The 23,665-nt window shown below is 34.4% G+C and overlaps 4 protein-coding genes across 7 annotated transcripts in view; 3 read left to right on the top strand and 1 right to left on the bottom strand.

The window, feature by feature from the left end:
• Positions 1 to 1,983: 1,983 nt before the first annotated feature.
• LOC146535549 (glycosaminoglycan xylosylkinase homolog) lies at positions 1,984 to 6,130 on the top strand. Its single transcript, XM_085191103.1, has 6 exons — positions 1,984 to 2,650; positions 2,739 to 2,876; positions 3,015 to 3,243; positions 3,911 to 4,106; positions 5,013 to 5,213; positions 5,851 to 6,130. Exons 1-6 carry the CDS (start codon positions 2,303 to 2,305, stop codon positions 6,062 to 6,064), a joined length of 1,326 nt encoding a protein of 441 aa, XP_085047229.1. The 5' UTR covers positions 1,984 to 2,302; the 3' UTR covers positions 6,065 to 6,130.
• Positions 6,131 to 8,874: 2,744 nt separating this feature from the next.
• LOC146535548 (gamma-glutamylcyclotransferase-like) lies at positions 8,875 to 10,051 on the top strand. The gene is made up of 3 exons (XM_085191456.1): positions 8,875 to 9,109; positions 9,191 to 9,324; positions 9,410 to 10,051. Exons 1-3 carry the CDS (start codon positions 8,993 to 8,995, stop codon positions 9,696 to 9,698), a joined length of 540 nt encoding a protein of 179 aa, XP_085047582.1. The 5' UTR covers positions 8,875 to 8,992; the 3' UTR covers positions 9,699 to 10,051.
• LOC146535547 (gamma-glutamylcyclotransferase-like) lies at positions 9,840 to 12,871 on the top strand. The gene is made up of 3 exons (XM_085191455.1): positions 9,840 to 9,979; positions 10,184 to 10,317; positions 11,093 to 12,871. The coding sequence occupies exons 1-3, from the start codon at positions 9,884 to 9,886 to the stop codon at positions 11,526 to 11,528; spliced, it is 666 nt and encodes a 221-aa protein (XP_085047581.1). The 5' UTR covers positions 9,840 to 9,883; the 3' UTR covers positions 11,529 to 12,871.
• LOC146535546 (insulin receptor-like) overlaps positions 12,514 to 23,665 on the bottom strand; it is a 45,309-nt gene continuing 34,157 nt past the window's right edge. Inside the window, exons 15-26 of one of the 4 annotated variants that reach the window (XM_085191449.1) lie at positions 23,136 to 23,356; positions 22,516 to 22,669; positions 22,084 to 22,137; positions 20,983 to 21,180; positions 19,970 to 20,124; positions 19,351 to 19,521; positions 18,548 to 18,796; positions 18,017 to 18,105; positions 16,980 to 17,217; positions 16,577 to 16,795; positions 15,683 to 16,010; positions 12,514 to 14,397 (exon numbers count right to left, since the gene is read on the bottom strand). In XM_085191449.1, coding sequence (XP_085047575.1) covers positions 14,138 to 14,397; positions 15,683 to 16,010; positions 16,577 to 16,795; positions 16,980 to 17,217; positions 18,017 to 18,105; positions 18,548 to 18,796; positions 19,351 to 19,521; positions 19,970 to 20,124; positions 20,983 to 21,180; positions 22,084 to 22,137; positions 22,516 to 22,669; positions 23,136 to 23,356 — 2,336 coding nt within the window. In that variant the 3' untranslated portion in view covers positions 12,514 to 14,137. The remainder of the gene's footprint in view (positions 14,398 to 15,682; positions 16,011 to 16,576; positions 16,796 to 16,979; positions 17,218 to 18,016; positions 18,106 to 18,547; positions 18,797 to 19,350; positions 19,522 to 19,969; positions 20,125 to 20,982; positions 21,181 to 22,083; positions 22,138 to 22,515; positions 22,670 to 23,135; positions 23,357 to 23,665) is intronic. The other 3 variants (XM_085191450.1, XM_085191451.1, XM_085191452.1) reach the window with 3 other exon arrangements.

The raw sequence follows: 23,665 nt of genomic DNA, 5'->3' as shown, positions 1-23,665 counted from the left end.
ATCAATGACATGTAAGAGGACACAATATTGCTATGCAGATGGTAGCACGTCGCTGTGGACCCCAGTGGAAACGTCGACCAGTGCGAAAATAAACTTGTATCATCTACTGATATCCTCGAGAATGATTCTTTGTGGGGTGAAAGGAACCTGGTTTAATTCAACCCCCAGGGAGCATGGTATTGCGCATCAACTACTAAACAAACCCCACTTATCGTATCACCAGTGTTTGAAAGAACCCTTCTTAAAGCCGCCACTGTATGAGCAAATTGGGCCATATCATTTCGAATGACTGCCATTATCGCGATCATCTCGAAAGCAAGGCCAAGTTAGCCTCAAACAACCTGCGGGTTATTGGCAGAGCAATACAGTAGGTAAGTACGTTACCTACGCATTGATTGGCGTTGTATAGGGCCTTCTTCTTATGGAATAATGGGGCTCGTCATCTCTCTCGGGCTCTCATCTAGGGGCTGGAGCACTCCAGTACCAGCTTGAACTATTTGTTCGCACTTAGAGTTGTTTGGATCAATGGGGATCTAGCAATCGAACGAACGAATCGTCGTACGTACAGGGTTTTCTTTCTTACTTCTAATTAAATAGCCCATCGTCACTTGTGATTTTTATTTTATTTATTTTATTAAGTTTATCAACGGCTCATACATTGTTACATTTCAGTAAATCTAACTTAAAAACTAAAAATAATTAATGTACTGCCACTTAAAGATAAACACTGCATGCAATATAAAGTGGTTGTGAACAATCGTGAAATGGCAATTTATATAAACATAGGTTTGCATATAAATAAGCGCGTATCAAAATTACATAAAAATATACTAAAAACTAGATTAAGGAATACACACATACATATATACCATAAATGGGTACATAACCAGGAGCATCAGTAATAACATAATTTACACACATTGTGTTGCTTTCTTAAAAGCTGTTAAAGACATTTTAAAGATATCAATATTCGTGGACACACTACATTTTTTATTATAAAGTGAGCTAAGCCTTGTAATAGGAGAATTAGATCCTAATTTTGTTCTCCGTTGCGGTGGTGCAAACAAACGGATAGGTTTTCGAGGTATTTTACGGGGTATTGTAAAAGAGAGTTTAGAGAGAAGACGCGGACAATGTATGTTATAATTTACCAATTTATATAAGAAATTAAGTCAATGGCGTCTCTCCGAGTATTTAGGTCAGATATTTTAAAGTAATCTAGTGATTCTCTATAAGAGTACTTGTCTCGTTTAAATCTATTAAAAGAAAACGCGAGATGTCTAACAAATCTCTTTTGCACCCGTTCAATACGCAGTGTATGTGTTGCAAAATGAGGACGCCAAACAACGCTGGGAGCGTTGTTTGGCGTCCAACATTGACCTTACAAGACAGTTGTACAAAATGATGATCGATCTGAATTAATGAGTGCAAATAAGTGTAAAATTATGCAAAATGTGATTTTCATTTAACTTCTTTGTATTATAGTTATAATTCAGTGATAATAATTCAATTCAATCTATACAAGTATGCAATTTTGAATCAATGTCTTCTTATGATCTTACTGACAGCCGGTTTTTTTTCTTGAATAAGAAATACACAATCCTTAACATAATATAGATTGAGATAATAATATTGTTACCGTACTCGTGTAAAAGTGGATAGATTTAGGTGAAAAACACAATAAAAGCAGTGGAATTGGTCAAACGGGAACAGTTGCTTGTAGGCGGAAGCCCTGATTGAAGGCTTTGAAGGTATCTAGTGTGTAGTGTTGTTATTGAGTGATACATGTCACTTATTGTAATTACGTGGTACCTCTATCCGAGTACGTTAAAAACATATAGATGGTATGTATTTTTATCGTGTTATTTTTAAAACGCTAACCGCTTCCAATTTCTGACAATATTATAAAAATATGTAATAATAAAAACATACAATTTAGTCTATGCCTAAGTGTTTATGATATCCATAATGTCTCTGTAGTCTGTGAACATGAACTAATATAAGTGATCTGTAGAAAACATTCAAAAAAGCATTGGTAACAATTGGTAATGTCAAAAATCAAAATAACCCGATTCCGAGGTCTGAGGTTTAATTGTATTTAAATAAAATGTAGAATTTTAATTTATTCTTTAGTATGTAAACTTATATTGTACAATGTAATAAGAATACTCATCTATTAACAAATATTATTAATCAGATAGATGTGATGTACAACTTTTACGATAATGTATTGTTTTTAATAGAATAATAAGACTATCCATTCTTCCAATCAATTCGAAATATATAACTAATTATGACTTAAATGATTCATAAAGACGTGATCGTTTACACATTATATTATGTGAAAATAATGTCGATGAACTATGCTTTTGGATTTTCACTTTTCTTGCTTGTGTTAGTTGGTCTAAACATTTTCTTTTTCTATACCCTAAATTCTCCTGGAAGAAAATCTCCTAAATTTAATATTCCAAATATTAAGTTAGATTTAACTTCGAGTGTTTTCAAAGAGATCTATGATTATCTCAATTATTTACCTAGTCAGTATAAACATAAGAATCCTAAGTTTGGATCGACACAGAAAAGAATATTGAATTCATTTAATATAAGTAAAAATGTGAATCCTGAAGGAATATGGGATCAAACAGAAGAGGTTAGTAAAAAGCAAACACTGTTAAACAAATTACTCTCCACGTAACTCTACACTCTACACTTAATCATTAATTTACAACTTATTTCAGTGGAATAATGAACATTCATTATTTCCTCATGAAAATGGAACTGCTGGTAAACTCTTACATGCCATACAAACCTCTTCGATAGCATTAGTTGACAATGCTCCTAAAGGAACTCAGTTGAAACTTTTGCTTCTGCTTGAGGTAATTATTGTTAAACTATATTTAATTTATCTTATTTAAACTCTCATACAAATAGCTAAAATAATAATAAATCTGACACAAATAGGTAAAACAAATAGGATATGTATGAAGTAGTTTTGTAAAAAAATATGCTTGTAGGGGAAGAGAAAACTTTATTTCAAGCCTAAGCGCTATGATTTGGATCACATTATAAATGGCAATATATATTCTGGATATGACCGCCATAACTCTGAAGTCTTTGCATATTACTTAGCAATGGTGCTGAACTTTCGATGGATTGCCCCCTCTGTTATAAGACATGTACATTTACACAAAGATATAGTACCTGTTGCCACTGTGGGATTGAAAAGGACTATGATTAAAAATGGTATGTCATTATTTTTTATTTAATCTATTTAATTTTTTATTTCTGTATTTTTTCATTCTTATAGCTGGGTAGGTTAGATTAGATGATGCCGTCAAGCGATTGTGGCACACTGGAACTATTTCTATGAACACTATAGTTATGTGTTCAACCTCATTGAGTATTGGTACTTAACACACAATTGCTATAATTAAAGTGAAAAATAGTGTCTTAAGAATAGCTTTTAGCTACCTACCCTGCTTTTACTTTACATATTTCTTTTTCCAAAAAGCTCAGTGTTGAGTTTCACCATCAACACATAATGTCTCAAAAATTCGGCGGAAAGTAGGGAATGGAAGCATCTTAATAGGAACAGTGTGTCTTAACACTAGGATGAATAGACTTAAATAATCTCTGTGAGCCCACTTCAATCTATGTTTTTAAGATATACTGTACAGTAACAAAGTTTTCAAAGTTTCTGAATGGGACAACTCAATGCCGTAATCAATAGACTTACCTTATTACATTTATAATAATAAATTGAAATTATATCTACTTAAAAAAACCAAAGTTACCACCAGGTGCATTGTAATGTATGTAAATATTTCCTCCTAATTCTGGATTCATTTCTAATCAGATTCATAAATATCATGTTAACAATATTGCATATATTATATTTTACATATTTTAGAAAGTGGAACAATGTGTATATATGGAAAATGTTTTTACTGTAGAACAAATGAGACTGTTTGTCCGGATAATAATGGTGTTATTGAGGGAGCCGCCATTTTATATCTAGATAGACAATTTAAAGTTCAAAAATCTCCATGGAGAAGGTCTTATACTACTAAAAAAATGGAATGGGAGATAGACAACGAATTTTGTAAGTGAGTATGAATATGTCAAAATAATAAAAACAATAAGAGTAGTGTAGCACACTTGGAATGTTGTAATAAAAGAATATTACTGAACTGAAGAATTGTGACATGTGACACACTTGACATGTCAGAGGTAAGCCTGATACTATGTGTATCAGGCATTGAGTTAGTTTGAAACAATTAATGTCTACATGCCTATTCACCTATATCCCTAATCAACTATATGCCTATTTAAAACAAATAGTCTTCTTGTTACAAAAATATTTTTTCAATTAGAACCAGCAAATCCTGTCCTGTCTGTGATCAGCTTTCACCAAACAATATAACAATAAGCTTTATTATATTAACATGGATTAATATAGGTGATGGCTCATTATCACCTTCTCCTTTTATCTTATAAAATAAGTAGATATTTCTCTACATGGTCACACAAGGCCATTGTGGTGCAAGAGGACAGCTTTTGACTGGAAAATGAACTATTTCCATTTTCCTGTTCTAGGAGGATATAATATGGCAGTGAGTTGTGCTACTCAACAAGCAAGTTTGAATTTGTTTGGAAAGCGAAAAAGCAGTATTGACACTAAGTTCCTTCACCTATCCTGCTTTATTCCACAAATAAACTGTGAAACTAGAACAGTATTTCAAGTAAAAATGACCATAAGAATAGTCAGTTATTTAGTATTTATATATTTTATCAGTTATTTAAGAAAAAATTAGTCAATTTCTAAGATCTCTTTCTTATTGCAACATTTGTAATAGTAGTGTGTTCCTTAGAATTCTTAACATTGATTAATATTAGCATTGAGTTTCACTTAGTTCGAACTGACGGAAAGTGGAGAACAGAAGTGTCATAATGGGAATGGAGGACAACAGCGTGAAGCTAATAATAATAATATTGTATGCAAAAAATTTCAGGAAGGCAAAAGGAATAATTAGTACAAAAAGATTGTTAAATTTAGTAGATGTGGCTATATTCGACTTTTTGATACAAAATGGAGACAGGCACCGATTCGAAGTTTACAAAGATCAAATTCTACTATTAGACAATGGAAAAGGGTTGGGGAATCCGATGGTAGATGAATTAGATATATTAGCACCTCTCTACCAATGTTGCATGTAAGAAATGTTTTGTTTGTTTCTAATATTAAATAAGCAATTAACTATCTTAGTTTCAACAAACTTTTAGTTATGTCGCGATAACGTCTTATAAATCTAACCTGAGCGTGCAAGCGAGAAGGCGGTACAAACGATAGAGAGGCATGATCAGCCTAAACGTTCGGCTTGTGTTGTATTACTTGTAATTAAATAACATAATTTAAGTAAAAACATATTTGAATTAACGAGTACCAATAAATGTTAATTTATTAAAAAAATTGTGATTAACTCCTTTCTATTATACAAAACTATGTGATAATAATTCAATCCATAAAAATAGTTTTCGTCAATATTTCTTATGATTTTATCACGTAAAATAATCGTCCGTAAATCGACTTTACAGACACCTAGTTTTTAAATGCACTATTGCTATGAACAGTTTGGCCAATATGTAGTTTATTCAGAATTAAATATTTTTTTACATTTTGTGTTATTTTTTTGCTTTGCAATAAAAATTACGAAATTAATTTAATAGTGTAATTCCTTTTCTTTTTTCCTGTTGCCTTGACAAAATTTGAGATATTGACCAAGATTTTTTTATTTTTGTTTATACCATCTGATTTTTTCTTAATTTATAATATTTTTCATTCATTTTTAGGTTGACTCCATCAACATGGCAAAATTTAGAAATCATTTCTGGTGGCAGTCTAACTGACACAATAAAACTTCTCGCAGCAATTCAGGGTCAAAATTTGGCTACAGAAGAACACTTCAAAGCAGTAGAACGCAGACTACTGAAAGTATATGCCACAGTACAATATTGTATCGGCAAGCATGGCAGAGCAAAAGTTTTAAAAAATTGGGATATTTGAATTTTCTATGTTTATTATACTCAATGTACTTTCTACACTTTTGTTGTGATTAAAATAAAAAATCTATTTTATTTGTTTATATTTATCACCAAAATACCTGTTAGCTAGTAGGCTGCTGCTAGGCTGTCGTTAACAGATATATACATGATACGTTTGGCGGACTATGCCTGTTTCTATTATATAGATGGACTCCGGAGAGTCTTCAAAATCCATTCATCCACAAACAAAGTCCACGCGTAAATTCACCAAGAAAAGCTTCGTATCCTGGTTTACGACAAGCGGAGGCCAGAGCCCAATCCTGTAATTCTTATTTCAACTTCATGTTATAATTTATTTTGTTTTATTATTGAGTAAAATAGCATAATAGTTGTTAATATCTATTGATGATGATAGTATATATTAATATAACTTATAATACTGTTAGCGTACAAGTGTAAAAGTGGGTAGATTTAGGTGAAATAAAGACAGTGGAATTGTGTCAAACGGGAACAGTTGCTTGTAGGTGGAAGCCCTGATTGGAAGGTATCTAATGTGTAGTGTTGTTATTGAGTGATACACGTCACTTATTGTAATGACGTGGAACCTCTATCCGAGTATGTTAAAAACATATAGACGGTATGTATTTTTCACGTGTTTATTTTAAAAACGTAACGTTAGAAAACGGAAACGTTTTCTAACAATATTGTATAAGGGTCATACACAAATCGCGACCTAAATGTGTAAGAAAAAAAAAAGTGAAATATTTGTTCAAAATCACTCTCATTTAATTCTTATAGATTAACCTAATACAGGAAAAATATGAGACCAGATCATTATTCGTTTTTCAGAAAGATATTCGATGCATAATTTTTTTGATGACCACAGAACGGACACAGTTCTACAGAAAAGTATAAAGTATTAGTGCTACATGTATTTGATTGGTTTCCTACTTCTAATAATAATCGTATTGGTTAATAACGACCTTGATTACGATATGACATCAATATTGTCACGAAAAAATTAAAAAAATCGAGTAAATGTCAGATTCAGACAGCAGATTCCTTCAGTCTTAAAAATGTAAGGTAATAAATAAAAAAAATATATAATTTCTTACAATTACTGAGTAGCAAGTATATTAATCCATGTTTTTTTATCATTATTTGTTTGTTCATAATAGTTTCAGTTATTTTCTGCATAACTCAACGGAACTAAACTTAAAATCTTTGTTTAAACAATGAATAAATTTTTAAATAATGTTAATGTCACGATAATGATACTGTTACAAATACTAGCCTCTTATAACAATAAGAAAGAGTCCTAATCAAACTAAACAATATCTATTCATTAATGTATGGCCAACAATTATATCGAAAAAAATTGATAAAATTAAGTTTTCTTCGTCATTTTCAAAAAACTCTTTGTGTCTTAATTAGATCTTTAAGTAAGGGATCATGTCTCAAATTTGTAGAAATAGAACAAGTAGATGTTGTCTTAAGTTGTAGCGCCTGATAATCAACGAGTAGTAAAGAAAGACCCAAGTGTGTAAATAAAGATGTATTTTTAATCACCCAAAATGGATTGGTTGAACTTTTGATCCATATTTACAACAGTAATTTTCAGAGAATAATTTATTATTATTAATAAAGCCGCAGGGCAGCTTGTGGAGGCCGTTGGGGAGTGGCGACCCCACGGACCTGAGTCCGGAGACTCCGGAGTCCGGAGACCGGAGAGGAATTGTAATCTATCCCCCGCCTCTGGCTTTCCTTTATTGGCCGGCAGAGTAGAGCGCAAGAGCTATATGCTCGAAAGGGTGAAGTGCTCAAACGTAATGCGTAATAACGGGGAATCCCGTTCACGAGCTCCTCGTGATGGTGAGCTCTGCTGCTGCTTCTCTCTACACCCTTAGCCGACCACCCCGATGTTGCGCCCGAAGCATTACGCCGCTTTGTGGGGGCCCATCTAGTGGGAGACGAGTCACCGTCCACCAACCATTCAATTTGAGACTATTGTAAAGGCGGACGTCCAGTAGTCTCATCCAATAGCCAGTCCATTCAAATTCCATTCCATAGTCCTAGTTTAGATTTCCATATTTTCCATAGTTCCTACGCATTAACCGGCGACCATCTCTGGGCAATTACCTGTGGTTGCCCAGCGATGGATCCCGGCTAAATACACTAAAAATAGGAAAGATGCATTGATCTTTTACAAAATGAATAAAATACACTATTCTTTTTATTGGAATATAAAAATACACATCCGTCTTGCGTAATGGGTGTAAGCAAATTATAGCTGTCTAATATTACCAAATTAAAAGATATTACATTTAAGGTGACTTTAGTAGAATTTTTTTAAATGCAGATTTTTTGGATCACAGAAAAGAGTCAGATACGTGTAACAGCTAGTTTATTAGAAATTATAGTAAAAAGGCTGAAGCACATTTTGGAAATTATCATTAAAAAATCAACTCAAGTATATTCTACGCTGAAAATATGTGTGATTTCGATGACACGGGCGTAATAACTTAAATCACAAATTTTTGAAACTATGAACTACGAATCTGAACAGCCCACAGAAGGGGACAAATTATGGAATTTGAATTTTTTTCTTTACATTTTTCTTTTTAATTTTGATGTGTAGACTATCCACTTATCATAAGGGGGTAGGCATAGTTAAATTTAGAATGAAAAATCGTTCTATTTTCTTTTATTTGTTATAGCTATTGTAATGTAACACTCATATGAGTATGACCCATAAATCATATGTAGCCATAAACAAATAAAATTTAATCTACCATCAAGATTTAATAGTTTTTTACAAGTAAATTTTTGTCTACGATCTAGACAATAGATATGTCATTGTCAAATAATCATAATTGGACTTATTTAATTTTTATATTAGATTAGATAAAAAAATATTAAGATAATTATTTACCATCGTGTTCTTTTTAAAATGGCCGTGCCTGTTGAGGAGACATTTTTATATTTCGCCTATGGCAGTAATTTACTCAAGAAAAGAATTCGTATAAACAACCCAAGTGCCGAATTTATCGGTATCGGGAAGCTTGATGTAAGTAAATAATTTTAAAATAATTTATCAAAATTTGAATAATAATATTTTAACTATATTCACTTTATTTGCTTCTAATAGGGCTATCGACTGGACTTCGCGAAGTACTCCGACCATTGGAGAGGCTCCTCCGCAACTATCGTACCATGTGAGAAAACACACATATGGGGCGCTGTTTGGAGATTGAATATTAAGGATATGCCCGCTTTAGATTGGTACCTTATTAAATAGTTTCTCTGTCATCAAGTATATATCAAAAATTCGTAATGCTATTTACATAATTACATTTATATTTTTTAGGCAGGAAGGCGTCGGCTCAAACTGGTATTTTTCGAAAACTGTTGACGTTTCAACTCCTGAGGGCTCAACAGTACAATGTCGAACATATGAGCAGACAATTCCCCCTCCTCCAAGAGAATCATTAGAGGATTTGCCATCAGAAGATCGACCTTCTACTACCTATTTGGATTGTATTGTAAATGGTGCTGTTGAGTGTAAATTGCCCGAAGAGTACATTAAAGAATTAAGAAAAATTCCCCATAATGGACAAAAAGCATCTCCAAAGATGATTGAAAAATTGAATATGTAAAATAAAAATTTGCATTTAGAAGAGGCAATATATTAAAATATATTACATATTGATAACAGTTACATTTTATTTGTAACTGGCTATATACTCTGTGATATTCTTTATTTAATCCCTTGTCATACAGTTATTATGTTAATGTATCTCTTTTACTTAAAATTTTGACATCAGAAATTTAAATAAACAACATGTTTCTCTATTTTTCTTATGGAAGTAACATGTTCTCTTATAGATTGCATATGAATAACCCAAGTGCAAAATTTGTATCTATTGGAAGATTGGATGTAAGTGTTATTATAAAATATATTTTTATTTATACATAAATATACTTATTTAATAAATATCCTCTGAAATTATTTTGTTTGAAATATTTTTTTACTCCATTTTATCTTCAAATCTTAAATTGTTGTAGGTAATAAATATTAATGAAAGATCTTAGATTTCCTATTTTTGTTGTAGTGTTATTTTATAAAGATAACTTGTTACAGAATAATAGACTAGATTTTATAAAATATTCAAAATTTTGGGGAGGACCAACTGCTACTTTAGTACCTACAGCCAACGCTCATGTTTGGGGTGTCATATGGCGTCTGGATATTGCAGATATAACTTCTCTTGATGAGTGAGCTTTATCTAAATAATAATAATAAAAAACACATTTATTGCCATGAAATACACATTTAACAAACAATTTAACAATAGGACATGGCAAAAGGTGTAACTACTGTTTTTCAGTTACACCATATTTTTAAGTTTATATAACAAATTATATTGCTTAATGCAGCTTCATAAAATCCTAATTTAATTCTTATTTTTTTAAATATAATAAAAGCACAACAATAAAATTATTGCAACAATGTTAATAATATTATTGTATGAGTCACCCTAGTTATATTTAGGACAAAATGAGACTAATTATCTTTGATATTTTGATAACCTTTAAATCAATTGGTGACAACATTATTTTACATAAATTAATATATTAAGAGGTTATTTGTGGCGTAGAGGCACAGCGTGACTGTAAACGCGACTGGTTGTGGGTTCGATCCACGGTCCAGGAAATGAAATATTAATTTAAATTTATATTTTCAATCCTTCGCTTCTGGTGCCGAGGTAAAACGCGGCGTTCAGTTCCACCACCACGCAATGCGTCCAGAATTCAGCGAAAAGTAGGAAACGGAGTGTTAACATTAGGTTCCCACTGCCTACCCTACTGTATGCAGGATACAGCGTGAAGCGATTTAATATAATTTTAATGGTATAAAACATTTTCTTATAACATTGCCAATAAATAGCCATATATTTCAAAATTATCTAATCATTTCCAAAAATAGATTTTGATTATACGAAAATATATTATGCGGCATTATGTTACATTTGCATCAAAACTTTCGTAGGCAAGAAGGAGTAGATAGAAAAATTTACTATCCAACACATGTTTCAATAATGACATCTTACATGGGAATGTTTACATGTAGAACATACGTTCATAAAGTAAACCCCCTGCCTATAGGAGACAATGATACCATACCTGTGGAACGCTGGCCATCTTGGACTTACAAAGAAATTATAATACTCGGTGCACTAGAACATGAGCTACCTGAATATTATGTTCAGCAATTAGAGAAAATAAAAGATAACGGCGAGAAGGGATGTCTAAAAATGGCTAGTTTCTTGTTGTTATACGCCAAAGAAAAACCATGTCCTTGTCCTTTACCACGAAGAAAAGTTAAACCACCTAGTCTGGATTTGCGTAAACTTCGTGAAAGAAAAAAAATAATCGTAGAAACTATTACAAAAAAAAGTGTAGAGAATAAAAATGGACAGGAATGAGAGAGGTAAATAATAAACAGTTTTTCAATTAAAAAATCAATTTTATTTTACGAACGTTATAGACCTTGTTTTTATTAACTTGGTATAAAATATATTTAAACAAGGGTTTATTCAAACTATTATTCGCTATTCTTGTAACTTTTATTAATATTAAAATTATTATTAATAGGTACTCGGTTTTTATTAAATTAAATATAAAAATTATACACTATCTCAATCGTTTGGTGAAATTGTATCTAAATTGAGCATATAGCACAACGCTACCCCGACACTATAATACATAAACACGCACACAAATCACACGAGGAACACATTGATTGGAAATTATTTAATCAGTCAACAATTTACGAGTAACATAATCACTAAAATGAGGTAAGTGCCATAGCAGGTGGAAATCACAATTAAACAAATACTGATGAAAAACGGGACAGCGCAACGATAACGTCGAATTGAAAGAGCCCGCAGGGAACGCTGTGTGAGGCAACGTTGTGCGAGTCCCGCCGCCCTCCGGTACCGACACGTTAGCTGCCTGGCCGCTAGTCGCAGGTTTGGTGAAACAAAAATGTATGAGGAAAGACTATTTACAACTTTGCGTCTCCCGCAATATCCCAAAAATACATAATTGTTGCACCAAATGAGCGATATATGACAAATATTAAATACGATAAACTCATTACATAATATTTAATTAACAAATTCAACAGGTGGCAACAGCACTACCACGTTCAATCAAATGTTATGATAATAATAAATATTAAAAAGCAGGAGGGCGGTGTCGGAGGGTGGGCGCTCTCGTATAAGTTATTTGGCGTCAGTGAGCACTGCCGAACATAGAAATGATAGCAATTTACATTTCTATATCCGCTAACATCGCTTCAACCGACTGCAAGCTTTCCTTCGAGGAGTTCACAAAATACTAAAACTTCTCGACATTTTTGCGTCCAGTGTAATTAATGCTAGCAAAAGGCACTATGCATTTTTTAAAAAGCTTTGGACAATATAAATTGATTCAAACACTGGTACGAAGTAGACTAACGCAACGTGCCTTCAGCTCTAGAGTAAGTAACAATAACAAAAACATTTATTTGCATAACATCTATCTAATTTAATTACCCAGTACTATACAACATTAGTAGGTAATTTGTTTTATAAAACGGCTCAATTCAATATATCAGACGCGACAATATATGTATATATCCGTTGCCTAATATAAAAATCCTTAAAAAGCCGCTCGCACCGAGTTCATCATCATCTGTCATTTCAAACTGTTAATGTCTAAACTAATTCAGCAGTCCCAAATTAAAGTAAAGTGAGAGGAATAATAAAATCCCAACAAAACAAAACGTACAGTCATGTATTTGTGCCATGTTCCTCATACAATCAACAATCCCGCAATCCTTTGAAGGCTGGATTTCTGAAGGCACTCGTTTATACCCTTAAACCACATTATCGTAAAAAAAAATGGGACATCGGATTACGTGCGTAGAATGTTGTGTATAGTCAAACTATATTTATTATCTAAAGTCATACAATTAAGTCTGTTCTGTTATTTTAAAATAATACAAGTGTCAAATAGTATTATATATAATTATTCATTATATATAACTAAGGCAGTATAAGTAGCTTGCGCGTAACCCGACGTCCGGGCTGTCGTATATTGTAATTGGAGTTTACAGAACTTTGGTTGGATATACAATTATTATATAGTAATTATAATTTTATACTGTAACAAATAACGCGTCTAGCGTATATTTTACGTTATATAAGATCGCTAATAACATATTTTTACTATGTATTTTAAAATTCTGTTAAAATTTTGCATACAATTCCTTGTATCTATATAGACCTTATTATATAAGTATTCGCGCACGTCAATTTATAATTAACGGTCTTCTGGTGTTTCTCTTTGTACGCCGTTATATTGGGAAGTAATTTAATATTTAATAACTAATATTCGTCCGTGGCTCTATCGATGAATGCGAGTCTCCCGGTCGGCTACCTGTATAAGGTTCTGCATTAGCTAGACTTTGGCTACATTGTATAGAATATAGGTAATTCACACTAGGCGAACAATACAAAATTATCGTATATATACATATAATATAAGAATACGTAACAAACAACGACGGCAAAATATCTATTGCATTGTAATTGATATGGAACACATCGATTTCAGTTTCGTCACACGCGCGCGTACGAGGATCACCTCCGGCGCGCACACATAAAAACAATACAACGTATCTACATACAATATATAATATTAAAACCCTAATTTAGCGTTTTGATTCGTTTCAAGTCTTTGGTGGCTAAATCCGATTCATGAAATTATATCCTCATTACGACACGGGCCGATATCGACACGCCGATCGAGCAATGAGTATTATCAACGGACGCGCCCGCGCACACTGCGCGCTTACGTAAACTTAACAAATAATAGGCTGCGACACAAACGACACCGACTATGCTACGTCACTGAGGTAAACTACGTAGGACTCGCCGGCGGCGGCGCGGGAAATAAATAAACAACGCAATTCACTAGCTACGCTTACAACTAGGATTCGAAGAGCCCGGGGGCCTGAGGTAGATATGGATATGGGGGTCGGGGGGTGCTAGCAGGCAGCGGGCTCGCGCAGCACGCCGTTGGCGGGGTCGGGCGGGGCGGGGGGTGCGCGTGGCTTGAGCGCGATGGGGGGCGCGCGCGGCTCGACGGGCTGCAGCGGCTCGGCGGCGGCGTCATCGGAGGCGCGCGATCGCAGTGACGACAGCTCGCGCACCCACGACGCCAGGCGCCCCGACACGCCGAACAGGTTGGAGCCGGAGCCCGTCACCACCGCGCCCACGTCCACCTCCGCCATGTCCGTCTCCTCCTCTGTCGACATATATTACATTGAGGTAAGATCACTTATGGGTTAAGACCGTATATATCTAATTGCCGGCTAATTAGACATACTTTTTAATGTTAGTCACGTACTTTGCCAAGTACATGAAATGGTGTCAGTGTAACTTAAAAAATTATACTTGTGATCCTACCCCAACGTACTCTATATATTAATTCATCAGTATTAAAAAAGGGTTCTCCCTTTTAAGTGATTAGTGAAAATAAACCAACGTCTGAAGTTGTTTAGTTAGTTCCTATAAATAAATGTATATTATATGAATTGTTTATAACATTTCGCTTGAATACTACTAACGGCAGAGATCAACGATTTTTCACGGCAGTATAAATTTTTATTTCTCTTAATCTACCATGTAAAATTTTATTAATAATTGAATTACTAAGGAATTATGTTAATTCTACTAATATTTAATTGCTACATTTCTACTATTCATTAATACGAACCAACAAGACAAAATACTACAATAATAATTCTTATTATCTTCTACATAATATAAAACAAGTTAGAACTACAATAGCTTTTAGTAAATAAAAAGGTATTCCTAATAATGATAAAAAGACAAAAGCAAAAATAAAATAAACATAAATCTACCTACCCTACTAAAGGTATGGAAAAAGCGTAAAGCTATTTTTTCTAACATAATTCTTCTATAAAATGAAAAATATTGATTTACACATTAAAAAATATTAAAGGCCAGTCGACATTTTGCGTGTTACTTACAGTTAGCACGCGGCCGTCTCGGCACATTCTGTAGGCGTGGGGACAGACAAATCATCAATTTAAAAAATACTTACACTTAACTAAATTACTAATACTTATAATTAAGTAATAAATGATTTCATTTTCTATACAGGCTATTACCTACTTTTATCCTATTTTTAATGTACATTCACAATTTCTAATAATATAACTATAATTATTTGATCCCTGCCGCTTTGCAATTTTGGAACTCTTTAAAAAAGTACTAGTAATTATTATTATTTACTGAATAGCACACTAAATAATAACTTTTTTTAAATGATTTTTTAGAATTAGCAACACTGTAAGCAACTTCAGACCGGAGCAAAAATAATGTAATAACTATACAGATTTATTTATATTCCAGAATTATTGAATCTAAGGCGTAAAATTACTAAGTTGACCAAAGAATTTTTAGCAGTAAAGATTTACTTATATATGATACATTTACTACATCGCATTAAAAAAAACAAACAATAACTTTATACTGTAAACATAATATATAAAAAATATACATACCCATATTGGTCCTCTGGAGCGCGTACATTTCTTGCCCTTGTGGCGAATGGAAGAAGGATCGATGTCTAAAGTATGGCTGAGCGGATGTCGCAAGATTGGCAACTAACTGCAAGAACGAAGGTCTGGCGGCTGCTCTGTGAGCCCAACAGGCCCTCATTAATTCATATAATCGATCTGGACAATGTTCTGGTCGCTCCATTACACCTCCCTCTACAACGTATCGAACTACCTGCTCGTTTGATAACCCTTGATAAGGTTGCATGGCTAACGTCGCCATCTCCCATAGTACAACCCCATAACTCCATACGTCGCTATTACTAGAAAATACCTGCAAATGTTACAATTAGATATTATAATGTTATTTAAGTTAACAATAGTAATATATTACTATTATACAGTGGAGAAGTATTTGTAAATGAAATGGTTGTGACTTCGATGTCTGATCTAAATGTTTGTATTTAAATAATAAAAAGATTCTGCGATCAGATATGATAAAAACAGCACTGGATTTTTAACCTACTCTGGTCGTCGAATAAGAATTATAAAATACTTATTATTCCAGTAATTATATTCTATGTCCGTGTAAAACAATGTATATATACATATATAGTAATGTATACAGTGTAGTATTGAATTTAGCCACTTAGTGTCTCGTATTGAGGCAAAGATTGGTGACCAAAGTGCCCTGATACTGGACATTCTACCTACTTGCTGTATGCGAGATGAAGCATGAAACTCGGTCACGGCTATATTGACTACAGATGTACATACTGGTACCACCGCTCGTGAATGCAAGCTATATAGTTCACTTCATAGAAACTAATAACTTAACCAACATAAAACAACTCACAAATAAACAAAAGCATGACACTGATAATCATATGAACAACTTACCCCATCTTTCAAACTTTCAGGGCTCATCCATCTAACAGGCAACAGGCCCTTGGTGCCCTTCCTATAGTAATCAGTCTCATAAATGTCTCTGGTCATGCCGAAGTCGCCCACCTTGACAGTGAGGTCCCCCGCGACCATGCAGTTACGCGCCGCCAGGTCGCGGTGCACGAACTTCTTGGCGGATAAGTATGCCATACCGTCCGCTATCTCTATTGCCATCTGGAATTTATTACAAATGTTACTTAGAATACATTTTTGAATGTGATTTTTATTAGTAATCAATTCTCAATTACTAATTAATTTCTGCAGATATTTAAGAAATCATATACAAATACGCTTTTAAAAACACATAAAAAATTCAAAGTAAGATTTGAACTGCGCGCTCGTCCGTACGGTCACGTACCTGCAATATATTCTGCAGCGTGGGCGGGCCGGGCGAGGACTGCAGGCCCTTCTTAGGCAGCGAGGCGTCGGCATCGGGGCGATGCGAGCGCAGGTAGGTCTTGAGGTCGCCGTGCTCCATGAGCTCCATGACCACGAGCGTGGGCTGCCCGCGTGACACCACGCCCAGCAGGCGTACCACGTGGAACGTGTCGAACGCCTTCATCACCGACGCCTCGTTCAGGAACTCGATGCGCTCCCTTAACATATAAGTAATATGTATCAATTACAGTTGTCGTGAAGCCGATTATGCTGTGTCGCATAAGCATGTAGTGTTTACTTTCAACCGGCTACGGATAAATTTTAAAGAATCATGTAATATTAGTTTTATTTAAATTGTTTTTATTAATTTTATTATTAATGTCAATGCCACTAGCAAACCTTAATAAATAAAATTTGATTAAAAAAATACAAGCGACTCACTCACTGTTTGCACGCTTAAACATCTTATATCATAGCCAAATTGCACTTAATCTTTGAAACTAAATATTCTGATGTTATAAAGTATAAGTTTCACCTAAATCCCTTCAGTAATTTTTGCGTGAAAGTGGAGCAAAATCTATCTAATCTATCCTCATAAACATTTACATTTAATTTTCAGCTTCACGTTGAATCCCGCACAGGGTAGGGGTTTGAGTGGGGTTGAGTGGCGGAACACAACGCTGCGCTTTACGTCGACACCAGAGCGAAGAAATGAAAATATTTCATTTTCCCGATTGGGATCGTTTACAGTTACACACTTGAGCCCCTGCGCCACGATCACGACTGGCCTGTAACTGACTGACTGGATATTTATGATATTGATAGCATTTAATTTTTTCTTAGTTAACGCGGGAAGGTAGAAAACTAGTGTTAAGACACTCTGTTCCATATTTTACTTCTAGTTTTCGTGGCACTATATGTTGCAAATCAACGCTACACAAATTAACACTAGGTTCTCTTTAAATACCATGTTGTGTAGAAAAAAGGTAAATATTCGTAATTATATGATATTTATACCTGTCAGTTGCATGTTCATTGACAGTTTTCACAGCGCACCGAGTCTCTGGTTTGCCTTTCTCTATGTTTTTAGCAATGCCTTCATATACCTGCAATTTGAAATAAAAACATGTTTCTTTACATTATACAATAATTTTACATAACTATAATGCAGCAATGCTCAACCTTATTCAAATAACTATAAATATATTTTGCAACTACAGTAATATTACTGTTATTGATTCATTTACAATTATAATATATATAAACACCATAATAACCGTTTGAAACGGTTATTATTTCTTAAAATAAATACTAAATGTTAAGGGTAGTTTCTCAAAATACAATAATGAAAACTGCATTTAAATCGGTTAAGGAGTTTATAATATTAGCGTGCACAAACGAACGCGACAAACAGAAAACATTAAAAAAATATTCAGATGACATGATTTCGATTATAGACAGCATTGAGTTACAATTTTATTATAAGTTTGGTATATATTTTATTACATAGATCAAAGTAGATTCGTACAAATGGTATAATTTACTCACCATTCCAAATGAGCCTTGCCCGAGTTCTCTAATAAACTCCACACTAGTCCGCGGCACTTCCCATTCATCTGGCACGTACACTGTCGACACGTATTCGGGGTTAACCCGCGCGAATAGCTTGGGCGCGTCGCTAGGAGGCAGAAGAGCGCGTCTCGCAGCGTACAACGCCGCGCCCACTAGAGCGAGTAGCGCCATACACCCACCTACTACCCCCCATATCCAGGTATACGTTAGTTCGGCTGTCCGCTCCTAGATGGATAGAAATATTTACTAAGAGAATTTATAGAAACAATACAATATACAAAAAAAAATATTCAATCGATAAAAAGATGTCATAAAAGTGTATTGAAATTTAAAGTAATTTCACGCGATTTTCACGGAATTTCTGGATGCATGTTGCATTACTATAACGTCATAAGTTGTTACCAATATCAACATAATTGATGATTGTAGCAAAAGCTGCATTGATCAGTTGATACTTTGTTTATAAGACTGTATGATGTCATACAATGGCGACTTGTTTTGCGTATTCAAAAATACAGATAAAAATATTGGAAAATTGAAACTCGTTGCTTATTACTTAAGCTATCATAATTGTTTATACATTTTTATTTTGTTTGTTTGTACATTTTTAGATTTTCTCTCATATAATATATTATGTTGTTAGTTTGTTACCTGCGATTAATCATGTAAAAAATAAAAAGATTAACAAAGAGAAAAAACCAGTCCTGCTGAGTTTTTTGCGCTCGTTCTTCTCAGGTCTGTTGTAATAAATTTAATAAAATTATTTGACATTGACAAACCGGTATAAAAACATATAAATCAGTGGATACATTCCCCGCGCCGGCCAGCGACAGCGGCGTTACTCTTAGCGAGTAGTTGCCGGGCGCGAGGTTGCGGATCATAACACCGCGGCCGTTCGCCTCATAGTCGTCTGCTGGTATGCAGCTGGCGAGACCCATTTCTTGAGAGCCCTGAAAATAATAACTGTATTAGAAATATTATATAGAAATTGAGGTGAGGTGGCACAAAAGTGTGACTGTTAGAGCTATAGTTATGATTTTGATTCCTACTCAGGGGAATGAGATATTTAATATTTTCATTAAAAATTTTCATATTTTCAGTAAAACGGCATAACGCAGCGGTGAGTTACGCCACTCAATACAACTATGCCTCGAAAATTTGGAGGAAAGTGGTAAATGTTGTGTCTGTCACTAGGATGCAGGATACAGCGTGAACTAAAAAATAAATAATGGAGATTTCGAGCAATTGTCTATCACAGTGTTTTGCTCTAAACGCATTATGGCAACGCTTCGATCCGAAGAAGACAAAATTGGACGTTCCGCCACTCAATACGTCTCAAATTCGGGCAGAAAGCGATAAAAAGAGAAAAGAAAAGGTAAAGATAAAAAAACCTGATACCTGATTCGTATCTTCAACTCGCAAATGATGTACATTATAAGCTACCACGAAGCCATTAGGGTTCTCCGGCGGTTGCCACGTCACATTCACTTGAGGTAACGTCTTGTTCGACGGTATCACTTCAGCGCGCAAATTCATCACCATGTCCGCGTTCACTTGAAAGCGAAAAAATCAGAATAAATAAATTTGTGTAAAAACTACATTTTTAATTGTTATATTAAGAAATAAACATTCATTTATATAGCGTTACGTGCAATAAATATTTTTGATCTAGACCGTCCTTAAAATCAATTAATTAAAGCTAAATGCAACCAAGAATGGTGTCACAATTGCAAAACCCTATAAATCATATTTTTTTTTTAAAATTGCATCGTATCGATACTAAATTTTATCACTAACATAAAATAATGTTATAGAATAAAAGGTAGTAGTAAAACCATGAGACTGTAAGTACGAAAGGTGTGTGTTCAATCAATAACAACAATATTTCAATTATTGTTTACGGTTGAGAGTGACTTGACACTAATTATCTCTGATTAACGCTGTGTAACCAAATTGTATCCCACACACAGCAGGTAGGCAGAGGGAATTTAGTGTTAAAACATTCCATTCCCCATTTTTTGCCGAATTTCGCAAGCAAGATTCGATTATTATTGAACAGTAGCGTAGAGTTACGTAAACTCTAATCATTACACTGAACGTCATATCTATGTATTGTATATATTTTTTAAATATTTCCATTGTTTTGTATCGACTTGCGCTTAAGTAGTTAATTTCACACTAACCTAATCTAGATTAGCTAGTAATAGATAATCTAGAAGCTAGCTTCATGCTACAGTATGATCCCTAGCGGGGAAGTCCGACAGAAGGGAGCGCCAAACGCTACGGTGGTATTTTCACCCTATTTAGTATGATATATCTATTCTGAAAGTGTTTAAATTTAGTTCTGTGTATTTTTTTTTATGTACCGATGTAAATAAACGTTGGTGGATAACAAATTATTAGAGACTCACAGCGTTTAAGAGTTCTAAAGGTATAATGTGTCCGTTGCGAGCACCACTCGCGTTCGTATATGGCGGCGGACTCGTTCTCGTGCTGCATGCGGCACGCCCACACGTTCACCGTGTACCAGGTGAAGTGGCGCAGGTTGTCCACCGTTAGGGAGCGCGCGCTGCCTTCCAAGTCGTAGTATAGGGTTTTGACGTATTCTGCTGAATCAAACGTTAAAATAAAAAATTAGTTAAATGCTTAAAAAATATTAACATTCAATATGACAAGTTGTGGCCGCCGTGACGCACGGGATCTAAATGTAAAGGAGGACCATTGCCACTTGGGAGTATGAAGTATTTTCGTTACCTCGCTCTTCGTTCCGACATTTAACACGCATCGTGAGAAAAGGCGTGAAGCTATTTTTTATTTATGAAGGGTCGAATTTCGTAATCGTATAAGAATTAAACCAAATGATTAAATAATTAATTATAAGATTGCAGAATTATTTCATTTTACTACGTGCAGTACGACCAACAAGTCGTGGCCGCTGAGCTGAGCTGTAGCAGATTTTATTTTAGGACTTTTCTTACTTTTGATTATTTTGTTCCCGAGTGAACATTGCAAAAAAAAATCAGAAAACTTAACTTCAGGGCGGTCACGATTTGTTGACCGTACTGTACTGATGGTTAAAATGATGTGTAACAATTGTTTGTACTAAACGCTAATAATTTTATATGAGCTTTGACTATAAAACGCATCCATGCTACACAAATAATATTCAATATTCTTAATGCTGTTATAAACATTCAAGCTAATTTTAGAACTTGTAAAACACTTAAAAAGCAAATAAACATTTATAGTTACAATACATACATGCATTTTATGGCATATAGTAAATATTACGATGATGAAAATGTCGTTAAATATTCGGAACCTTTGCCCTATAATATATTTATGTGACTACGACATGCGATTATAGACTACTGGAAACAACGTACTAAACGTGCGTTAGCTAACAAGGATAAAATAATAATTCATATTTCTAAATTAAAAATACAATATTTTAAAATTTAAAGTTAATATTTTATCCTTTGAGCCAAAGAAAGTAGTGTTTGATGTGTAACCTGTGGGATGATCCTTAATGATGCAAGCGTTATACGGGCGGCGACTGCAATGGACTGAAAGTAGAATGCGAAATGGTTGTAAAGAAACAAGCAAATGATAGCAAGCGGAGAGCATTCTGTTAGAAATGTTAGAACATGTTGCAGTTAAAAAAGCAGGGATGATGGATGATACATGAAAAACGACTAGATTCATTGTTGTTCTTTTCGGCCATGTCTAGGTAGAAGTAATTATATGATATCTATTTGTTTATTTAATCTCTCCCCTATTACTTTTTTTATTTACATAAGTTATTATTCACATTTTTCTGTATTGAAAACACAGCAACGAGTAAATGAGACAATACTCGGCATCAACGCAACTATAAGAATGAGTTAAATGGTGTTCTACAGGGTACTAATAATTACAGTAAGTTAGTTAAACATAATACATACTGCCTTCAGTGACGTTGGTATAGTTCTGTCCGAGCTTGGGCACGTGCGGGTCGCTCAGTATGACCAGCATGCTGTTGATGTTGTCGTCGATGGAGCGGCGCGTGCGCGACGCCGCCGACTCGTTGGAGGGCGCGCGCCCCGCCTTGATGTACACCTGCACACCCACTCCAAGTATTAGCGTCTCTCAACCTTCATTTTCTATCGGGGTTAGGTCTTTAACGCAATTTCAATAATCTTTCTACAGCATATTATAGAAGTGTCAGCTAATATTTTTCAGTATTCATTCATTATACTTTGAATGTTAAAAAATTGTTAAAGATAATAAACATCAAAATAGTAACAACAAAGCATAAAAATACGTTATAGAGGAATATAGCAATGAGCTATGATGATATGCAACGTATTTATAATAATAAGATCAACTAAGTTCCTATTGAGAATTCCAACAGGAAATAAAAAATATGTATTTATACATGTTCATGTAAAGGTTAAATTTTGTACAATTAAAAAGTAAAAAAAATCATAATATTTAAATAATCATATTATTATAACTTTGAAGATCAGCAGGTCAATGAGCCTTAATTGGCTTTAGAATTACAGAATAAATTCCTGTAACTAACATGATTCTGCAAAGCGTTTTCAAAATTAATGCTCTCAATGCGGGCCTCCTCGGCGACCGAGCTGAAGCGGGTAGGACGTGCGTCGTCCTTGCACGCGCACGTGCCACTGGTGACGTCACCCGTGGACTGCTTGATGTCCGTCCCCGCGCCTGCACCCCCTACCCCGCCCGTTCCCGTGCTTTCTTCCCCCCGCACCGCTATTAGGTTGACGAGTGCGTTTGCTGCAAATAAGAAAATGTTACTAATTAGTAACTCCCACTATTGATAAGTTTGGATTCCCCACTTGGGGGAACGATTTATTCCGTTCCGTAGATCCACCACTTAATACGCAATGTTTCGAAAATTAGACGAAAAATGGACTAAGTAAACTCTGTCTAACCTAGTAGGTTAGACAGAGTTTACTTAGTCTACTTAGGTGTGAGAAAAAGCCTAAAACTAAAAAAGACAGATACCAATTATTAACTGAACGACTGACAGTTATTTGGTATATCGTTTCCCTAGTGAGTATAGGAGGCGGGTCTAAGAGGATA

This window comes from Heliconius melpomene, chromosome 10, assembly GCF_056956725.1.
Source record: "Heliconius melpomene rosina isolate 202511_hmr_F chromosome 10, ASM5695672v1, whole genome shotgun sequence".
Lineage (NCBI taxonomy): Eukaryota > Metazoa > Arthropoda > Insecta > Lepidoptera > Nymphalidae > Heliconius > Heliconius melpomene.
The sequence above is the reverse complement of the archived record's forward strand: the minus strand, read 5'-3'. Positions and strand labels throughout refer to the sequence as shown.

Coding starts and splice junctions, on each gene's coding strand:
- LOC146535549 (XM_085191103.1), top strand. CDS start 2,303: ATGATTCATAAAGACGTGATCGTTTACACATTATATTATGTGAAAATA. Junction 2,651..2,738: donor TATGGGATCAAACAGAAGAG/GTTAGTAAAAAG, acceptor AACTTATTTCAG/TGGAATAATGAACATTCATT. Junction 2,877..3,014: donor AACTTTTGCTTCTGCTTGAG/GTAATTATTGTT, acceptor ATATGCTTGTAG/GGGAAGAGAAAACTTTATTT.
- LOC146535547 (XM_085191455.1), top strand. CDS start 9,884: ATGTTTCTCTATTTTTCTTATGGAAGTAACATGTTCTCTTATAGATTG. Junction 9,980..10,183: donor TATCTATTGGAAGATTGGAT/GTAAGTGTTATT, acceptor AACTTGTTACAG/AATAATAGACTAGATTTTAT. Junction 10,318..11,092: donor GATATAACTTCTCTTGATGA/GTGAGCTTTATC, acceptor AAACTTTCGTAG/GCAAGAAGGAGTAGATAGAA.
- LOC146535548 (XM_085191456.1), top strand. CDS start 8,993: ATGGCCGTGCCTGTTGAGGAGACATTTTTATATTTCGCCTATGGCAGT. Junction 9,110..9,190: donor TCGGTATCGGGAAGCTTGAT/GTAAGTAAATAA, acceptor TGCTTCTAATAG/GGCTATCGACTGGACTTCGC. Junction 9,325..9,409: donor GATATGCCCGCTTTAGATTG/GTACCTTATTAA, acceptor TATATTTTTTAG/GCAGGAAGGCGTCGGCTCAA.